This window comes from Hippopotamus amphibius, chromosome 10 (genome assembly GCF_030028045.1).
Source record: "Hippopotamus amphibius kiboko isolate mHipAmp2 chromosome 10, mHipAmp2.hap2, whole genome shotgun sequence".
In the NCBI taxonomy this organism is placed as follows: domain Eukaryota; kingdom Metazoa; phylum Chordata; class Mammalia; order Artiodactyla; family Hippopotamidae; genus Hippopotamus; species Hippopotamus amphibius.
In genome coordinates, this window is record NC_080195.1 from 34905771 (window position 1) to 34926344 (window position 20574).

General features: G+C 37.7%; 2 protein-coding genes across 12 annotated transcripts in view; one reads left to right on the plus strand and one right to left on the minus strand.

Annotated features, from left to right (window-relative positions):
* PSD3 (pleckstrin and Sec7 domain containing 3) overlaps positions 1 to 20574 on the plus strand; it is a 528631-nt gene that overhangs the window by 451264 nt on the left and 56793 nt on the right. For all 11 annotated transcript variants that reach the window (XM_057697902.1, XM_057697903.1, XM_057697905.1 and 8 more), the window contains one exon: positions 181 to 251. In XM_057697902.1, the coding sequence (XP_057553885.1) occupies positions 181 to 251 (71 nt within the window). The remainder of the gene's footprint in view (positions 1 to 180; positions 252 to 20574) is intronic.
* Positions 7364 to 7572, minus strand: LOC130830579 (40S ribosomal protein S29-like). The gene has a single exon (XM_057697914.1). The coding sequence runs from the start codon at positions 7556 to 7558 to the stop codon at positions 7388 to 7390; it is 171 nt and encodes a 56-aa protein (XP_057553897.1). The 5' UTR covers positions 7559 to 7572; the 3' UTR covers positions 7364 to 7387.

The window sequence follows — 20574 nt, forward strand, 5'->3', positions numbered from 1 at the left end:
GATACTGCCTGCTACATAGTAAGGGTCAAGAAAAGTTTAGTTCTCATTATTATTAGTCTGTGTAGCAAATAAACCAGGAACACTGAAGCATAATCACCACGTTGACCTTTTAGATTCTCTTTGTAGAACACAAATTTCCATCAAATAAAATTTTTAATTTTTTTTTTTTTCCCTTTCTAGCTCCAAGAGGAAAGCGAGGATGGAAGACCTTTTATGCTGTACTAAAGGGAACAGTTCTTTACTTACAAAAGGTAAAAGTAAATACATAAAAAATGAAGTCCACAAAACTCTATAAAGTGATAATTAGGTTACCTAGAAAATAGTCACTTTGTACAAAGAGTCCACATCAGACACCAGAAGACTTTAATTGATGTCTAAACTCTTGTTTAGATTTTTTGTTTCTGGTGAAAAAATTGTTTCGGAAATTATTTATATATGTATATATATATATTACATTTTATAAATATAAAAGATTATGTACATGTATATGTGAGTGTATAATCAGAGAGAATCGATGAACTGTGTTCTAATTATATTCAATTAGAAATGTTAAATATAAGTTGGTAAGTTAGACTTCATATGGTCTATTCAGGTACAGATTGTGGTAACACTTGTTTCAGTGGATGTTTATACTATAGATTAGTTATATCCCTCATTTATTTAGTTATTTACCTTCATTTAGATCCTACCTAAATCTAGAAACACATTTTCATTCAATCCTGGTATTTAACAATGCAAATGTATTCCAGTTACCTGGGTAAGTGTTTGACCAGACCATTTCCTGTCAAGGTCCTTTCTTCTAATCCCCAAATCTGGAAATTAGTTTGGTATCAAGTTTATATGTTCTGACCTTTGCAGGGTAGTTCCTGAAGCCTCTGCCTGCCTAGCTCTACGTGCGTGGAGATGGGAAAGGTGTGTCTTGGCTGGAATAAATACACCACCTCCCAGGGCCCAACAGGACTCTAGCTCCCACCGTGAAGGGAAGCTCAGAATTGTAACAACATTGCCCTCAATGGTGATTGTTAGGAAATATATTTTCTTTTTAATGTGATAAGAAATATAACATGAGATCTCCCTCAATGAAATTTTAAGTGAATAGTTCAGTATTATAAACTTTATAAGCACCATGTTGTACAGTAGGTCTCTAGAAATTTTCTGTCTTGCATGACAAACAATACCCCATGAACAGTAATTCTCCCATTTTCCCCTCTCCCCAGCCCCTGGCAACCACCTTTCTACTCTATGTTTCTGTAAGTTTAATTCTCATAGATACTTCACATGAGTGGCATCAAGCAGTGTTTGTCCTTCTATGACTAGATGATTGCACTTAACTTAATGTCCTAAAGGTTCATCCATGTTATAACATATGACAGGATTTTCCTCTCTTTTATGACTGAACAGTATTCCATGGTTTACTTCATTTTCTTTTTCCATTCATTTGTCCGTGGACATTTATGTTGTTTCCACCTCCTGGTTGCTGTGAACTGTGCTGCAGTGAACATGGTGTGCAGACATCTCTTTGAGATCCTGATTTCAGTTCCCAGAAGTGGAATTGCTGGATCGTATGGTAGTTCTACTTTAAATTTTTTGAAGAACCTCTATACTGTTTTCCACAGTGGCTGAATCATTTTAAATTTACATGAACAATGCACACGAGTTCCAATTTTCCCACATGCATGTCAACACATGCTATTTTCTGGGTTGTTTTAAAAAAAAAATTTTTTTTTTAACAGTGGCCATCCTAACAGGCATGAGATGATACTTCATTGTGATTTTGATTTACATTTTCCTGACGATTAGTGATGTTGAGCATTTTTTCATATCCCTGTTGACCATATGTCTGTTATCTGTGGAGAAATGTTTATTCAGACCCTTTGCCCCTTTTTAAATCAGATTATTTGGGTTTTTTGCTATTGAGTTGTAGGAATTCTTGAATATTTTGAATATTAACCCCTTATCATATATATGGTTTTTGGGTATTTTCCACTATTCCATAGATGGTCTTTTCACTCTCTTGATTGTTTCCTTTGTTGTGCAGAAGCTTTTTAGTTTTATGTAGACCTGTTTCTCAATTTTTGCTTTTGTTGCCCAAGAAATCATTGTCAAGAACCTTTTCCTCTGTTTTCTTCTAGGAGTTTCATAGTTTCATGTCTAAAACGTTTAAGTCCATGATGAGTTGACTTTTGTGTATGCTGTATGTTAAGGATGAACTTGCTTTCTTTTTCACATGGATACCCAGTTTTCCTAGTACTATTTGTTGAAGAAATTATCTTTTCTCCTTTGTGTTCCTTTGGGACCCTGTGGAAGATTAGTTGATGAGATTATTTCTGGGCGCTCTATTATGGCACATTTGTCTACATATATGTCTTTATACCACTACCATAATTTTTTGATTACTATGGCTTTGTAATATGTTTTGAAATCGAGTAGTGTGAGGATTCTAAATCTGTTATTCTTTCTCAAGATTGTTTTGAGTATTCAGGATCCTTTGTAGTTCCAAATGAATGTGAAGGTAAATTTTTCGATTTCTTCAAAAAATACCATTGGGATTTTTATAAGGATTGCATTTCATCTGTAGATGACTTTGGATAGTATGGGCATTTTAACAATATTAAGTCTTCCAATCCATGAACATGGGATGTTCCATTTATTTGCATCTTTAAATTCTTTCAGCAATGTTTTGTATTTTTCATTGTGTAAGTTTTTCACTCCATTGTTTATTCCTAAAGTATTTTGTTGTTTTTAATTCTGTTGTAAATGGAATTTTCTTAAATTCCTTTTCAGATTGTTCATTGTTGTTGATAGAAATGCAGCTGATTTTTATGCATTGATTTTTGTATCCTGCAACTTTGCTGAATTTATTTCTTAGTATTAACAATTCTTTTATGGAATCTTTAGAGTTTTCTGTATTTAAGGTCATGGAATCTGTGAACAAAGATAATTTTACTTTTTCCTTTCCAATTTGGATGCCTTTAATTTTTTCTTCTTCTCTGATTGCTGTGGCTAGGACTTCAGTATTATGTTGAAGAGAAATGCCAAGAGTGGACATTTTTGTCTTGTTTCTTTTCTTAGAGGAAAAGCCTTCAGTTTTTCACCATTGAGTATGATGTTAGCTGTGGGCTTTTTATATATGGCCTTTATTATAGTGAAGTAATTTCTTTTTATTTCTAGGTTGTTGAATGTTTTTACCATGTGAAAGATTGTTGAATTTTTGTTCCATGCTTTTACTGCATCTGTCGAGATGGTCATGTGATTTGTAACATTTGCTGTTAATGTGGTTTACCACGCTAAATTCATTTTCATAAGTTGAAGCATCCTTGCATTGCAGGGGTAAATCCCACTTGGTCATGGTGTATGCACATTTCATAATATGATGTTGGATTTGGTTTGCTGGTTTTTTGTTGAGGATTTTTGCATCCATATTCATCAGGAATATTGGCCTGTAGTTTTCTCTTCTTGTAGTATCTTTTTCTAGTTTGGGTATCAGGCTAATGCTGGCCTCATGAAATGATTTTAGAAGTTTTCCCTCATCTTGAATATTTTGGAAGAATTTGAAGAGGATTGGCATTAATTCTTTAACAGTTGGGTAGAATTTACTTGTGAAGCTAGATGGTCCTAGACTTTTCTTTGTTGGGAGGTTTTTGATTACTGATTTAATCTACATGCTAGTTATAGGTCTATTCTGATTTTTATTTATTCATGATTCAGTTTTGTCAAGTTGTATATTTCCAAGGATTTATCCATTTCTTCTAGATTGTCCAGTTTGTTGGTGTATAATTGTTCATGGTTGTTTCTTATAACCTTTTTATTTCTCTGATATTAGTTTTAACATCTCATCTTTCATTTCTGATTTGTCTTCTATTTTTCTTAGTAATCTAGCTAAAGGATTGTCAATTTTATACTTATTTTCAAAAAACCAACTCTTAATTTCATTGATTTTTTTTTTCCTACTGTTTTTCTGGTGTCTATTTCATTTATCTCTCTACTAATCTGTATTTTTTGAGGGAAATGAATTTCATTGGAGCTGCTGGTGTTTTGAAGATTTATTCTTTTCTTCTGTTGCAAATAGGTTTTTAAGACAACTTTGTAAAGATAATCATCCTTGAGGTATGATATTAATATTAGTGTTTTCATATTTAAGACATTATTACTTGTAAATCAATCAAAATTACTGCTATTTAATTTCTTTTTATTTTAGCATATAAAGATAGGTTTTTGGTTTTAGGACAAATTATCTCAAATGCTTGTTTTAAAAGTATAGTTCTACTTTGTACCAAGCTTGAAATATTTAGCAAAAATATTGATCATGATCAGTATCCCAACTTACATCTTCAGAATTTCATACTATTGATGTAAAATATTTATTGTTTTTCTTACTGTTATGTTTATATGACTCCTTTACGTACGTAAAGTCCACTTGCTAACAAGGGCTACACTGAAGCTATGTAAACTCCCTAATGATTGAATCTCTGTCCTAGCATTTGGCACCAACATTTTACAAGAGGATCTCTGAGCAACTTTGACAAATATTGGTTGCTATCCTGGTGTTTTGTTTTGTTTTGTTTTGTTTTGTTTGCGGTTCTTCTCCCACTTATTATTATTATTATTAATATTATTTTGCTTTATTTAAGTATAGTTGATCTGCAACACTATGCTAGTTTCTGGTACACAACATGGTGATTCAATATTTTTTATATATTACAAAATGAACACCACAATAAGTCTAGTTAGCCTCTATCACCATATAAAGTTATTGTTATTATTTACTGTATTCCTTATGCTGTACATTTGTTCCTCATGACTTGTTTGGTAATGAAAGTGTGTACCTATTTTAATCTCCCTCACCTGTTTCATTCATCCCTCCACCCTCCTCCTCTTGGGCAACCATTTGTACTCTATATCTATGACTCTATTTCTGTTTTGTTATGTTTCTTTTGTTTTTTAGATTGTACATACAAGCAAAATCATGTGGTACTTGTCTTTCTCTGACTTATTTCACTTATCATAATAACCTCTAGGTCCATCCATGTTTCGCAAATGGCAAGATATCATTCTTTTCTATTGCTGAGTAATATTCTATTGTTTATGTATATATGCCACATTCATCTATCAGTGGACATTTAGGTTGCTTCCATATCTTGGCTATTGTAAATAATGCTGCAATGAACATAGGGGTGCATGAATCTTTTCAAAATAGCATTTTTGTTTTCTTCAGAAAAATACCCAGAAATAGAATTGCTGGATCTTATGGTAGTTCTAGTTTTAAATTTTTGAGGAACATCCAAACCGCTTTCCATAGTGGCTGCACCAGTTTACATTCCCGCCAGTAGTGCACAAGGATTCCTATCTCCACATCCTCACCAACATATTATTTGTTGTCTTTTGGAATAATAGCCATTCTGACAGGTATGATGTAATATCTCATTGTAGTCTTGATTTGCATTTCCCTGACGATTAGTGATGTTGAGCATCTTTCCATCCATCTGTTGCCCATCTGTAATGTCTTCTTTGGAAAAAGTCTATTTAAGTCCTCTGCCCATAATTCAATCAGCCTACTTTATTTTGTTTTGATGTTGAGTTATATGGAACCTTTATATATTTAGGATATTAACCTCTTACAGATATTATTGCTTCAGAGATCTCAGATTTAGTAGACTGCCTTTTCATTTTATTGATAGTTTTCTTCATTGTGCAAAAGCTTTTCAGTTTGATGTAGTGCCATTTATTTATTTTTGCATTTCTTTCCCTTGCCTGAGGAGACATATCCAAAAAATATTGCTTAGACCAATGTCAAAGAGCATACAGCCTATGTTTTCTTCTAGGAAGTTTATGATTTCAGGTCTTTCATTCAAGTCTTTAACCCATTTTGAATTTATTTTTTATAGGTTGTGAGAAGGTAGTCCAGTTTAAATCTTTTGAATGTAACTGCCCAGTTTTCCCAACAACATTTGTTGAAGAAGTGGTCTTTTCTCCATCTTTTCCCTAGATTTATTCCTAGATATTTTATCCTTTTTGTTGCAATTGTTAATGGGATTGTTTTCTTAATTACTCTTTCTATTAGTTTGTTGTTAGTGTAGAGAAACACAAAAAATTGATTTTGTAAGCTGTAACTTACTGAATTAATTTATTAGTTCTAATAGTTTTTTGTTGTCACCTTTAGGATTTTCTAAATATGTTATCATCTACAAACTGACTTTTACTTCTTCCTTTCCAATTTGGATGCCTTTTATTTCTTTTTCTTATCTGATTGCTGTGGCTAGCACTTCCAGTCCTATGTTGAATAAAAGTGGCAAGAGTGGCCATTGTTGACGTCTTCCTGATTTTAGAAGAAATGCTTTCAGCTTTTCACAGTTGATAATGATATTGGATGTAGATTTGTCATATGTGGCCTTTATTATGTTGAGGTATGTTCCCTTACACCCACTTTGTTGAGAGTTGTTATCACAAATGGATGTTGAATTTTGTCAAAAGCTTTTTATGCATCTGTTGAGATGATCATGATTTTTATTCCTCAGTTTGTTAATGTGGTGTATCATTGATTGTTTTGTGGTTATTGAACCATCCTTGCATCCTAGAATAAATCCCACTTGATTATGGTGTGTGATCCTTTTAATGTGTTTTTTAATTCAATTTGCCAATATTTTCTTGAGGACCTTTGCATCTGTGTTTAACAGGGATGGTGACCTACAGTTTTCTCTTTTTGTGGTGTCTTTGTCTGGTTCTGGTATCCAAGTGATGCTGGCCTTGTGGAATGAGTTCAGAAGAAGAACTTCATCTTCAATTGTTTGTAATGGTTGAGAAGAATAGGTGTTAACTCTTCTTTATATCTTTGGCAGCATTCACCTGTGAAGCCATCTGGTCCTGGATTTTTGTTTGTTAGGAGTTTTGTTTTGTTTTGTTTTTTGTTTGTTTTTACTGATTCAATTTCAATTCTGGGAATTGGTCTGTTCTTGTTTTCTGTTTCTTCCTGGTTCAGTCTTAAGAGATTCTACATTTTTAGGAATTTACCTACTTACTCTAGGTTGTCCATTTTGTTGGCACATAATTTTTCATAGTAATATCTTTATGACCCTATGTATTTCTGTCCTTTTTCATTTCTGATTTTATTTATCTGGGCCCTTTTTCTTTTTATCTTGATTACTCTAGCTAAAGGTTTACCAGTTTTGTTTATCTTTTGACAGAACCAGCTCTTAGTTCCATTGAGCTTTTCTATTGTTTTTTTTTTTAGTCTCCATATCATTTTTTTCTGCTCTGACCTTTATTACTTATTTTCTTTTTCTTTTTTTTTTTTTTTTGAAGTTTTAAAATTTTATTTTATGTACAAAGAGTGAGCATTCTTTCGGAAGAAGGTAGATATGCTGGATGACATATTCAAGGAAGTTCACACTTAGTCCAACTTGATGAAGCCGATGTCCTTCGCGTACTGGCGGAAACACTGGCAGCACATATTCAGGCTGTACTTCCGGATCAGGCCGTGCCGGTTGGAGCAGACGCAGCAAGAGCGAGAACCCTGCCCGAATTTTCTCGGGTGGCTCCAGTAGAGCTGCTGGTGACCCATGTTGCTTTCTCGAAGGCAATGAGGCAAAAGGAAAGAGGCGGCGCACGCAGGCACTCTTCAAAAATTTTCCAGGCACAGTTTACCCAGAAGGCCGTGCTGACAAAGGACGCGTGCGCAGTGCAGCCCGCGCCGCCTTACTTATTTTCTTTTACTAACTTTGGGTTTTGTTTGTTTCTCTTTTCCTGTTTCATTTAGGTATAAGCTTAGACTGTTTTTTTGAGATTTTTCTTATTCCCTGAGGTAGGCTTGTATTGCTGTAAACTTCTCCTTAGAACTGCTTTTGCTGTGTCCCATAGGCTTTGGATTGCTATGTTTCCATTTTCATTTGCCTCCAGCTATCTTTTTCACTTCCTCTTTGATTTCTTAAGTGACCCATTGGTTAATATATTGTTTAACCTCCACATGTTTTTATTTTCGCAGTTGTTTTCTTGTAGTTAACTTCTAGTCTCATGCACTGTGGTGTAAAAAGACATAGCTTGATATGGCTTCAGTCTACTTAAGTTTATTGTGACTTGTTTTGTGGCCTAACATTTGATCTGTCTTGGAGAACATTTCATGTGCACTTGAAAAGAATGCGTATTTTGCTGCTTTTGGATAGAATGTTTTATATATATCTTTTAAGTCCATCACGTCTAATATGTCATTTAAGGCCAGTGTTTTCTTATTATTTTCTGTCTGGATGATCTATCCATGGATTTAAGTGGGGTGTTAAAAGTTCCCACTTTCATTGTGTCACTGTTAATTTCTCCCTTTATGTTTATTATTATATGCTGTATATATTTAGGTGCTTCTATGCTTGGTGCATATATATTTATAATTGTTATAGCTTCTTGTTCGATTGATCCCTTGATCATTATATAATGCCTTTCTTTGTCTCTCGTTACAGTCTTTGTTTAAAGTCTATTTTGTCTGATATAAGTTCTGCTATCCCAGCATTCTTCTTTTTATTTCCATTTGTGTGGAATACCTTTTTTCATCCCCCCACTTAATTCTGTGTGTGTCTTTATATCTGAAGTGAGTGTCTTGTAGGAAGCATGTACATGGGTCTCTTTTTTTTTAATCCATTCTGCCACTCTGTGTCTTCTGATTGGGGTATTTAGTCTATTTCCATTTAAATAATTATTGATAAGTATATACTTATTGCCATTTTGTTAGTTGTTTTCTGATTGTTTTTGTAGTTATTTCTTGTTCCTTTCTTCTTTTGATTTCTTCCCTTGTGATTTGATGACTATCTTTAGTGTTATGTTTAGATTCCTTTCTCTTTTTTGTGTGTGTATTTGTTACAGATTTCTGCCTTGTGGTAACCATGGGGGTCATATAAAACGTGTGTGTGTGTGTGTGTGTGTGTGTGTGTGTGTGATTATTTTAAGTTAATGATCACTTAAGTTTGAATACATTCCAACAACTGTGCATTTTTATTCCCCTTCACTGCATTTAATGTTGTAGACATGATTTTACATTTTTGTATGTGTATCTCTTAACTACTTATTGTGGATATAGATGATTTTACTACTTTTTCTTTTAACCTTCCTACTAGCTTTACAAATGTTTGAACTTTCCTTCCATAAGTTTCATGTTTCTAGTGGCATTCTCTTTTACACTTAGAAAAGTTTCTTTAACATTTCTTGTAAAGCCAGTTTAGTGGTGCTGAACTGTTCAACTTTACTTGTCTGTAAAACTCTTCAAATCTGAATGATAGCCTTACCAGGTAGAGTATTCTTGGTTGTAGGTGTTTTTTGTTTTTGTTTTTTATTACTTTGAATATATCATGCCTCTCCCTTCTGGCCTACAAAGTTTCTAATGTAAAATCAGCTGATAGTCTTATGGGAGTTCCCTGATACATAGCTAATTGCTTTTCTCTCTCTGCTTTAGAGTCTCTCTTTAATTTTTGCAATTTTAATTATAATGTGTCTTGGTGTGTTCCTCTTTAGTTTCACCTTATTTGTGACTTTGTGGGCTTCCTGGATCTGAATGTCTGTTTCCTTTCTGTTTACTTTCCCAGCTTAGGGAAGTTTTCACTCATTTCTTCAAACAAGTTCTCTGCCCCTTTCTCTCTCTCTTCTCCTTCTGAGAGTCCTATAATGCAAATGTTAGTACACTTTATGTTGTCTCAGAGGTCTCTTCAACTATCCTCAGTTTTACTTACTTTTTAAAAAAACTTTATTATTTTTGGCTACATTGGATCTTCATTGCTATGTGTGGGCTTTCTCTAGTTGTGGCGAACAGGGGCTACTCTTTGTTGTGGTGCACAGGCTTCTCATTATAGTGGCTTCTCTTGTTGCAGAGCATGGACTCTAGGCATGCAGGCTTCAGTAGTTGTGGTGCATGGGCTCAGTAGTTGTGGCCCACAGGCTTAGTTGCATCATGGCATTCAGGATCTTCTCAGACCAGGGATCAAGCTTATGTCCCCTGCATTGGCAGGCAGATTCTTAACCACTGTTAAGACTTTGTTTTTCTCTTCAGCTTGAATGGTTTCCACTACTCTGTTTTCCAGTTCACTTCTCCATTCCTTTGTGTCATTGAATTTACTATTGATTCCTTCCAGTGTATTTTTTATTTCAGTGACTGTATTCTCTAGCTCCTTTGGTTCTTTGTATTTTCTAACTTTTTGTTAATCTTCTCACCGTGTTCATCCATTCTTCTCCCAAGTTCATTGATTATCTTTATGATCATTACCTTGAACTCTTTGTTGGGTAGATTGTCGTCTCTCTCTGCTTAGTTCTCCTTCTGGGGTTTTGTCTTGTTCCTTCATTTGGAATGTATCCCTCTGTCTCCCTTATTTTTCCCAATTATTTGTTTATTTCTCTGCATTAGGTAGCTTGGTTACATTTCTTAATCTTGGAGAAGTGGCTTTATTTAGTTGTTCTTTGGGGCCCAGCATCACGCTCCACTCTTGTCACCAAAGCTATATATTCTAGGGGTGCCCCCTATGTAGGCTGTATGGGCCCTTCTTTTGTGGCAGGGTCAGGTACTGTAGGTGAACTGGAAGACAGGGCTGCCCCTGGCCTGGTTGGCTGCCCAGCCCTGTCTTGTGTAGTGGCTGCCGGCCTGCTGTTTGGTGTGGCCAGTTCCCAGTGTAGCTGGTGTGGGGCCCAGAAGTGTCCTAGGGATAATGCTAGCCTACTGGTGGGTGGGGCTGTGTTCCAGGGTGGCTGGCTGTGGTACCTGGGTGGCCTGATTTTCTGCTGTTATCTTAATGTTTCCTTTCTTTCACTAATTTGGGCTTTGTTTTTTTGTTTGTTTTTCATTTCTTGATGTGTAAAGTTAGTTTATTTTTTATCTATAAACTTGCTTTTACTGTATCTCATACATTTTACCTTGTGTTTTCATTTACCTTTGAAGATATTTTGTCATTTCTCTTATGATTTCTTTTTGACCCATTGATTATTCAAGAATATATTGTTTAATTTCCACATATTTATAATTCTGCTGTTTTCTTTCACCTATTAATTTCTAGTTTCATCCTGTTGTGATTAGAAAACAGTTGGTATGGTTTCGGATGTCTTAAATTTAAGACTTGCTTTGTAACCTAACCTGTGATCTGTCCTGGAGAATGTTCTGTGTATACTTGAGAAGAATGTGTATGCTGCTACTAGGTGGAATGTTCTGCATATGTCTTTGAGGTCCATTTTGTCTACAGTGTTTATCATGTTCTTTGTTTCCTTGTTCATCTTACATTTCAATTTTCTGCCTATTATTGAGAGTGTGATATTGAAATCCCCTAATATTATTCTATTGCTATCAATTTCTCTCTTCAATTCTGTCTGTATTTGGTTTATATATTTGAGTGTTCTGATGTTAGTTGTATGTGTATTTATAATTGTTACATCTTCGTGGTGAATTGATCCTTTTATCATTATGTAATATCCTTCTTATTGTGTTTTGTTTTGTTTTTTTTACAATTTTTGACTTAAAGTCCATTTTGTCTCTGATAAGCACTTCTCTCTTTTGGTCACATTATGCATAAATATCTTTTTTCATTTCTTCACTTTCAGCACGTATGTGCCTTTGAACATAAAGTGAGTCTTTTAGACCGCATATAGTTGGGTCTTGCTTTTTTATCCATTCAACACTCTATATATTGATTGGGGAGTTTAATTCATTTACATTTAAGTAGTTATTGATAGAGAAGTACTTACTATTAGCATTTTGTAAATTGTTTTCTCTTTTGTAGCTTTTTTGACACTTTTTTCCTTTGTTGCTCTCTCCCTTTGTGTTTTGTTGCTATTTTGTAAAAGCATATCTTGATTTTTTCTCATCTTCTTTTGTGTGTCATCCATTGGTATTTTCTTTGTGATTACTATGAGGCTTACATAGCACAGTTATAGTTCAAATGACCCATTTTAAGCTGATAACAATTTAACTTCAATTACATACAAAATCTCTACACTTTTACTTTTCCCTCTTCACACACAATTTGTTATTTTGATGTGAGAATTTATTTCTTTTTTATTATATATCTAATAACAAGGTTTGTGTTTATAGTTGTTCCTGCTACTTTTCTGTTATCACTCTCATGCTAGTTTGATGTGATTTGCACACTGCTACTACAGTATTTCATTATCCTGTATTTGTCTACATATTTACCTTTACCAGTGAGCTTTATATTTCATCTTCTTTCTCTTATATTTCTTATATTTCTCTTATATTTCTCTTATATTGCTCTTTCATTTAAAAGTCTTGTTTTGTTTTCATTACACTTTTTGTAAGACATCTAGCAGTAACAGACTCCCTTAGTTTTTGCTTATCTGGGAAATTCATCTGTCTTTCACTTTTTTTTTTAAGATTTATTTTATTATTTATTTATTTTATTTTTGGCTGCATTGGGTCTTTGTTGTTGTGTGTGAGCTTTCTCTAGTTGTGGTGAGCAGGGGCTACTCTTTATTGTGGTACACTGGTTTCTCATTGTGGTGGCTTCTCTTGCTGTGGACGGGCTCTAGGCGCGCGGGCTTCAGTAGTTGTGGCACATGGTCTCAGTAGTTGTGGCTCTCAGACTCTAGACCGCAGGCTTAGTAGTTGTGGTGCACGGGCTTAGCCACCCTGTGGCATGTGGGATCTTCCTGGCCCAGGGGTCGAACCCACGTCCCCTGCATGGGCAGGTGGATTCTTAACAACTGTGCCACCAGGGAAGCTCTGTCTTTCATTTTTAAAGGAGTCATTTGCTGGGTAAAGTATTCTTGGTTTACAGGCTTTACCCTTCTGCCCCTCTGCATTCTGAATCTGGCATCCTGCTCTCCTCTTCTAATCTGCAAGGTTTCTGCTGAGAAGTCCTATGATAATCTTAAGGAATTCCCTTGAATGACAAGTCACTCTTCTCTTAATGATTTCAAAATTCTGTCCTTACTTTTTATTTGACAGTTTGATTATAGTGAGTCTTTTTTGTAGATTTGGGGTGGGGGGGAGGGGCTATCTTAATTTGAGACCACTGGACTTCTCAGATCTGAATGTCTGTTTTCCTTCTCAGATTTGGAAAGTATCTTTCTTTCAATAAGATTTCTACCCCTTTGTTTCTCTCTTTCAATAAGATTTCTGCCCCTTTGTTCTCTTTTCTGCCCCTTTGTTTCTCTCTTCTCCTTCTAGGACTCTGATAATAGGTATATTGTCCAGTTGATGGTGTCCTATAAGTCCCTTAGGCTCTCTTTACTCTTTTATGTTCTTTTTTTCTATTTGTTCCTCTGACTGAATAATTTCAGTTTTTCTGTCTTCAATTGCTGATTCTTTCTTCTGCTGTAAGCCTGCTGTTGAATGATTCTAGTGAATTTTTCAGTTTGTCATTATATTCTTTAGCTTCAAAATTTATGTTTTAGTTTTTTAAATATTTTCTTTGTTGATATTCTCATTTTGTTCATGCATCATTTTCTTGAGCCAGTCGATGGTTATTTTTAATTCTTTGTCAGATATATCATCTACCTCTTTCTTTAGCATCGGTTTCTAAAGATTTATTTTGTTCCTTTGATTGGGCTATATTCACTTGTTTCTTCTTTTTCCTGGTAACTTTGTGTTGGGATCTGTACATTTTAAGGGACAGCCATCTCCCAGCGTTTACAGACTGCTTTTGTACAGGGGAAGACCATCATAAATCTACTTTGGCTAGAGATCCTGGGAGCCTCTGTAACCTCTTTTCTGAAGGCTGCATCTTCTCTGGGCCTGTGCATGCAGTTTCTCAGAGAGGGTTGCATGAGTCTTTTTTAAGAGCTCACAATTTTTGCTCTTTCTGATATCTGTGTGTGGCACTGCAAGTTTTCTGGTTCTATAGCAGCAAGCCACCCAGCTCTCCCTTATTGGCAACTAGGCATGCAGAGTATGCCAGCTCCTCATCAATGCCCCAGGTCAGGCGAGGCCGATACCATTTCCCTTGGGCAACCCTCTGATGAGGCAGAATGCCAGATGCACACTTCATTCCTCTTTCTCCCTCCTAAAGGGAAGCCTTAAATTGTACACCTTTCTCCCAATCTTGACAAGCCCTGCCAGCTGCAGCAAGCCACCCACCTTGTTTCTTTGGTCTCAGCAGCCTCCAGGCATCCAGTCTACATTCATTTGCTTAGAGCTCTGAGTGAAGCAAGACAGAAACCCATTCCTCAGGCAACTTTGCAAAAAGCCAGGACGTTGGAAGTGTGTTCCACTCTTCACATTGCCCGCACTGACCTCTTTCAGAGAGGAGCTGACATGGATAAAGTGAAATTGCTCTTACCCATCTTACCGATTTCAATGAAGCTGTTCTTGCCTTCTGCTCACTTGGAGTACTGCTAGTTCTTGACTGCACTCTGGCATTCTCATAAAGGTATTTTGGTCTGAATAGCCTTGTTAAATTGGTGTTTCTGTGTGAGAACAAGAACTGAGACTTCCTGTTCTGCCATCTTTCTCATATCATGCCTAGGAAAAGATTTTTAAATTTACTTGAACAATAATTTACTTTTTCTTTTTACTCTATTATCATAAACATTTTTAAATGAAAGTTTCTTCAGAAGTATATTTTTTGGTCAGTCTAGTATCTGGTGACTGTGAAATGATGTCATATTTTTTTAAGCTCTTTATTGGAGTATAATTGCTTTACACTGTTGTGCCAGTTTCTGCTGTATGAATCAGCTGTATTTATACATATATCCTCATATCCCCTCCCTCCTGTGACTCCTTCCCACCCTCCCTATCCCACCCCTCTAAGTCATCACCAATCATGGAGTTGATCTCCCTGTGCTATGCAGCAGCTTCCCACTAGCTATTTTACATTTGGTAGTGTATATATGTCAGTGTTCCTCTCTCACTTCTGTTTTTTCGTTTTAGCAGGGTTTACAAAAACATTCATTTTTAATTGCTTACAATATTTTCCATTAAATAGATTTATCATAATTTAATCTTTTCCCATTTTCAGAGATACCCTCATTTCAGTTTTTTACAGTTATAAATAATGGTACATTGTACACATCTGTTTATTTCTTAAAAATTGATTCCTTGAAGTATCATGGGTCACAGGGACAGGGTAGAAACTGTTTAAAATTATTGAGACCTATTGCTAAATTACTTCTGGAAGGGTTGAACCAACTTTCACTCCCTATAGCAGTTTATGACAATACCTTCCTTCACCACAGTAATTATTAATATTTGGATATTTAAAGATAAAGGTCTCGTTTGTTTTGGGCTTTTTGTTTTCAGTGCACAAACACACACCCTTACATACTTTATACATTCCAAAGCTGCCTTTCCACACTTGTGTTTCTCTGGGGAAGAAAATACATTTGAAATAACATCAACAGTGCTGAATCAGATGGCGGCCCCTGTGTGATATCCACGCTTGCACCACTGAGATAATAAACTGCTTTGGAATGGAAGTATAACTATTAGGGAAGGACATATTTATTTTTATTTTAAACATTTCAAAATGTTATAATAATGCCCTATGTAATAAAATTGAAAGAATTATTCTTTTTTAAAACCACCCTTCCTTAGGAGTCACCCAGATCAATATTTAAAAGGACCTTGACTAGCCTATATATTTTATGTTTTACATATTTGGCAGAGCAGCTTTGTAAGAAACACTATTATAATTCTCTTTTGTTCTACTTTTTATTGGCACTTTTTCCAGTGTCTAGATTGAGAACTACATCTAATGTTAACAAACCCTTTTGTTTTTTCCCTTCCGGAATAGATTAGGTAAGGAATATTAGAGTATGGGATGCTTCACCTTGAACTAGAGCTCATTACCTTTTCAGAGACAGGTATGGAGATAGCTGAAACTCAGAGATTATAAAGAAAATGATCTGTGGCTTCCTTCTAAAATTTATACATTACTTTGAGGGATCAAACGACTGGAGAAATGGAGACTGTAGTTGATGTCAGGAGATTATCCATGTTCTTAGGTGGCCAGGTATCTCGTATTGTCTTTATTTCTTTATGAAGGCAGCACAGCTTCTCATTTATAAGTCAGCTGCTTTGGCAGAGGCCAAAGCACCATGTTGTGTACATGCTGGGCCCACACTGGTCCTTTCAGCTAGATTTGTGTCTGCAGGGAACAACCCTTTGAAATTAAATTTCACATATCACAGCTGTTTCCCAGCATAAATCCTATTCTCTTGGATACTTTTTCATTTTCACTAAAATCTCTGTGAGGGGCATGGTTGTCTTTGGCAAAATCATTTCATTGAATACATAGTCACAGGATTTCCACCCACTCCATCCCAGGGTGAGCCTGGGAAGAGAAAAAAACACTCTTGCATTCAGCATTTGACAGAGGTGATGCAAAGAGAGATGCTGTTTCCAAGTCAACAGCTTTTCCTTTCTCGTTATTTCTCCTCTTCCTCAGACAAGTGAGTTGGATTGAGTTGGACTCATCCAGATATAGAAGAGAAAGGGCTAAATGTGGACAAGGGAGTGACTTTGTAAATTCTGAAGTGTCAACCTCAGTTTGCAGTAAAAGCTACAAAATTAGCTTGCACCTCCATATTTATGGTACCTGTGGAGTGTGGCACGTGCACATAAGCAAAATTGGGTGAGAGTCCTTTTGTAAAGTGAAAAATGGGACACGAAGGAAGTGATACATTTGTTTAGGAGAGTGCAGGTAGAGCTGTGGGCTCACAGGTGGCTGTTTCATGCTTAGATGCAGAGGAAGCCTGAGCAGGGCAGCAGGGTTTTGTATCCAGGCTCTCCTCCCTTCTTGTTGTTGTTGTTGTTAGTGCTTTTTGAAAGAAAGGGAAAAGGAGGGGCTGAAAAAAATGTGACAGGTGCTTAGAATCTCAACACAGCAATCAACCAATATCTGTTGCCAGATCTTCACACAGATCCTAGAGGCCAGCTCATCAATTAGTGGAAGCTTCGTCACAGCAGGCCAGGTTCTCATGTGGATATATCTACCCTGGTGTTGTAATTAGTTTCTTCCTGATTTGTAAAATTAAGCAAAAAGGCAGAGAGGCAATACAAACGTGAAGACCCTGTGGGCCTCTACATCTGAAAATGCCAAGCACTGTTAGGTTAACAGGGTGCTGTCTGCTGTCCACTCTTCCAGGAGGACCTCTGGGGTGCTGAGCTGCCTACCGGAATCAGCAGGTGTCGGTTCTTAGACTTCTTCCCCTGTAAATTACCTCCAGATAACTGTGTGTACCAGAGGCTCAGTACTGACATAGCATATATCCTATAAAGGGCTTCTAACATCCCATTGCTGGCTCACCCTTAACCTTGCTGGCATCCTGACCTCCCAGCACATGATGGCAAATGCTACACAAAAAGTATGTTCTATGATTGAAGGGCGATTTGGGGTTTATACAGTATGGGAGTTATGTCGTCACATAGCCATTTAAAGCTTACCACATGCCAAGCACTCTGCTAAATGCTGGGCTTCCAACGATAACTAAGACACAGTCTCTGCCACATGGAGCCCACAGAGCAAGAGGAGAGACAAGTGAACCTTCACCAAACAGTGGTATGAACTAATGGAGGAGTGCAGAAGGCTCACTGAAGAGGGCCCCTAGTCATGGTTGCGAAAGTCAGAGGACACCTCCTGAGGAGTTAACACACCTCGAACTGATGCCTGAAGAGTGACCAGGCATTTGCCAGGCAGGCAAGGTAATAAAAAGCATTTTAACCAGAGAGGGAGAAATAACAGATTTGAGAGAAGTGGTGTGTTCTGAGAATGGCAAAACAGTTTTTTACATTTGGATTACAGGATGGACGGAGGGTAGCCAGCAGTAAAAACATGATGAAAAAATTATGTTTTAAGTAGCTAGTGTATCATGAATATGAAAGAAATGGTGTCACGATGTCATAAACTGTCCACTTTACCAAAAGCAGGTTTCTTCCCCAGAAGAATTTCAAACCCTTTGAGTGTGAGTCGTGTGGTGCTCCCACCGACACCCAGGTCCCCAAAGGACTGAGACAGCATCGTCACGCGTGCTGGGCAGCCCTTCCCACAAGACCTGGTGGATGGCTGTGTGCCCAGGAGGGGCACGTTGCTCTGCCTCTGTGCCCTGAGAATGCCCCGTAACCTCCTGGGACTCAGGTGTTGCTGAGGAAAAAGGAGTCCCCTCCCCTTACCTCCCATAGCCACTTCTTTGTTATTTGGTTGGAGAATGAGAAAGGGCACACTTTTCCTTCAGCCCAAGACAGATGTGATTCAGATTGGCAGGGACATGCTCAGCCATGGGTCTGGTCGGGGCTGTGTCAGGTGTGGGGCGCCAAGATAATAGGACCAAGCATGTTCTTAAGAGTCTCGCTAGCGCACGTACGTCCTGCCGCCATCCTGTTTCTCCATGCCTTTCTACCCCATCTCAGTGTCTCAGCATCAAAGATTCCCATCCAGAGGCTGCCAGGAACTCCTCCCTCCTGCATCGCTTGTTCTCCTCAGGTGGGCAAGCACTGCATACCCTGCTCCCCACCCACTGTGGCTGCCAGACCTTGGCTCCTGAAAGAGGGAGACAGTGTTGCCAGAGACAGAAGGAAGCAGGGCCTCTGCTCCCCTGATTAAAGGAATCAAATAAGTCTTCTAAAGATATCGCAATGGCCAGCAGCCCACTCCTCGAAAGCCCACCCTCCCTTTACTCTAAACACATACACACCGCACACAGTGCAAGACCCCTCTGCCGTTGGAGGGACAGTCCGTTTGGGGTCTCATTCCATTATTGATTGCTCATCAGTTACTTAAAACTTTTCATCAAGATCTCTCAATTATGAAATAGCCTAATGATTTTTACCCAATTAGTATTTCCTTTCCTCATGAAGAGTGAAGAATAATAGTAAAAACCACTACCACCCCCCCCAAAATATAGTCACCAGAAAGAAAACCAGGCACAGCTGAACCTACACTGGGCAGGTGCTCCAAATCCTGTCCTTCCCCACTTACCCAGACGTCTCCCTCCTCCCGCCCCAGGCACAGACAGGCGTATCCTGAAGGTGTTCAGCGACTGCTGTAGGAAACTGGAGAGTTAGTAAAGATCTCATGCCTCTAAAGGTCATAACCCAGCCTGCACTTACAGCTCTATTTGTAGCATGCCCCTGAACACACACACACACATGTGCACATGCAAACACATGCACGCACGTACATGTACACATGCACGCACACACGTGCACACAACACACACAGCCATGCACACACATGCACACAGCCATGCACACACACACACACACACACACACGCACCCTAACAGGGTATCTAATACCTAAGAGAATAATCTCAGATCAGAGCATCCCACCTCACAAAGGTGGGAAAGGGCTGGCAGACTTCCTGAGTTGACTTAAACTTCGTGATCATTCAGCCAGAAATAACGTGGGTCTGTTGTGTGATACAGTTTTCAGGATGCTTTTTATATTTGAGCTCTACAACTTCATAGGAGGGCATTGTCCCCATTTTTTAAATTAAGAAGCTGAGGCTCAGAGGTTGGTTAACCTCTCAGGATTGTGAAGGGTGACAGGAGCCATGCTGGTATTTTTCCATTAGACTATTCTTGTATAAACACTAAAGCTCTATTGTATGACTTTTCTAAATACTAGAAGTTTAAAATGAGTGATTTTGGAGAAATTTTTCTTAACTTTTACCACCTCAACCAGATGCAACTAACTTTTGTCTAATACAAAGCAAGCATGCTGTAGCATCTTCCCTGAAGGTAGCTTCCTGCGCTGCGCAGGACTAACGACCCCTCTCTCTCACAGCGCTCCCTGACTCCAGCCTCCCCTCTACTGGAATATGGGGCTGTCTCTAATCACCTTCCATAATTAACGTAATTAAGATTTTCTAATCCAGACCGATTTTCAGATATTCTTCCTTGTTGTTCCTAGAAAACATGAACAGTCCTAGAAATGTCAACATTTCAATCATTTTATGATTCCCAGATTGGCACTTAAAAGTAATCCAAGCATCTATAACCAGCTGAACTTAGGTTAACAAACTACCATCCCGACACAGAGGACCATCATAGGAAGCGAATCAGTAGTGAATGCATCTGTTAGATTAGCACTCAGGCAGTTTTCCAGAATGCTATGCACCGCAGATCTGACTGAGAGCAGAATATAGTCCCTAAAGGAGCGTATGCTCTGTCTGAAGAGAGCAACAACTAAAAAGCCGTTGCAGTGCAATTCAGTGTGTGCTACAGAGAGGGACGTGTGCTGTGGAAACACTTTGGAAGGACAGATACCTGAGCCTCAGGAAGAGCGGAGGAGGTCATGCAGGAATTCATAAGGAAGTGACATCTAAACCTACACTTAAAAGACAAATGGAAGTTAGTCATGTGGAGGATTCAGAAAGGGCGGAACACGTATGGATGCCCAGCTGTGAGAGACCATAGCACATCCAGGGAGCGGTGGGCTCAGTGGACCATAAAGGGTGCCCAGGGCAGGCTGTGCAGAGCCCAGAAAATCATGCTGAGGAGTTGAGCTCTTATCTTAGAGCAGAGTGAGATACTCAAAAGGTTTTGAATGGGGTGTGACATAATCAGACTTGTATTCTAGAAAGATCCGTCTGGCTATAGGATGGAGTACGGATTGGGGTGGTGTCAGTCAGAGACACAGAGGCCAGACTAGCTTGAACTATGGTA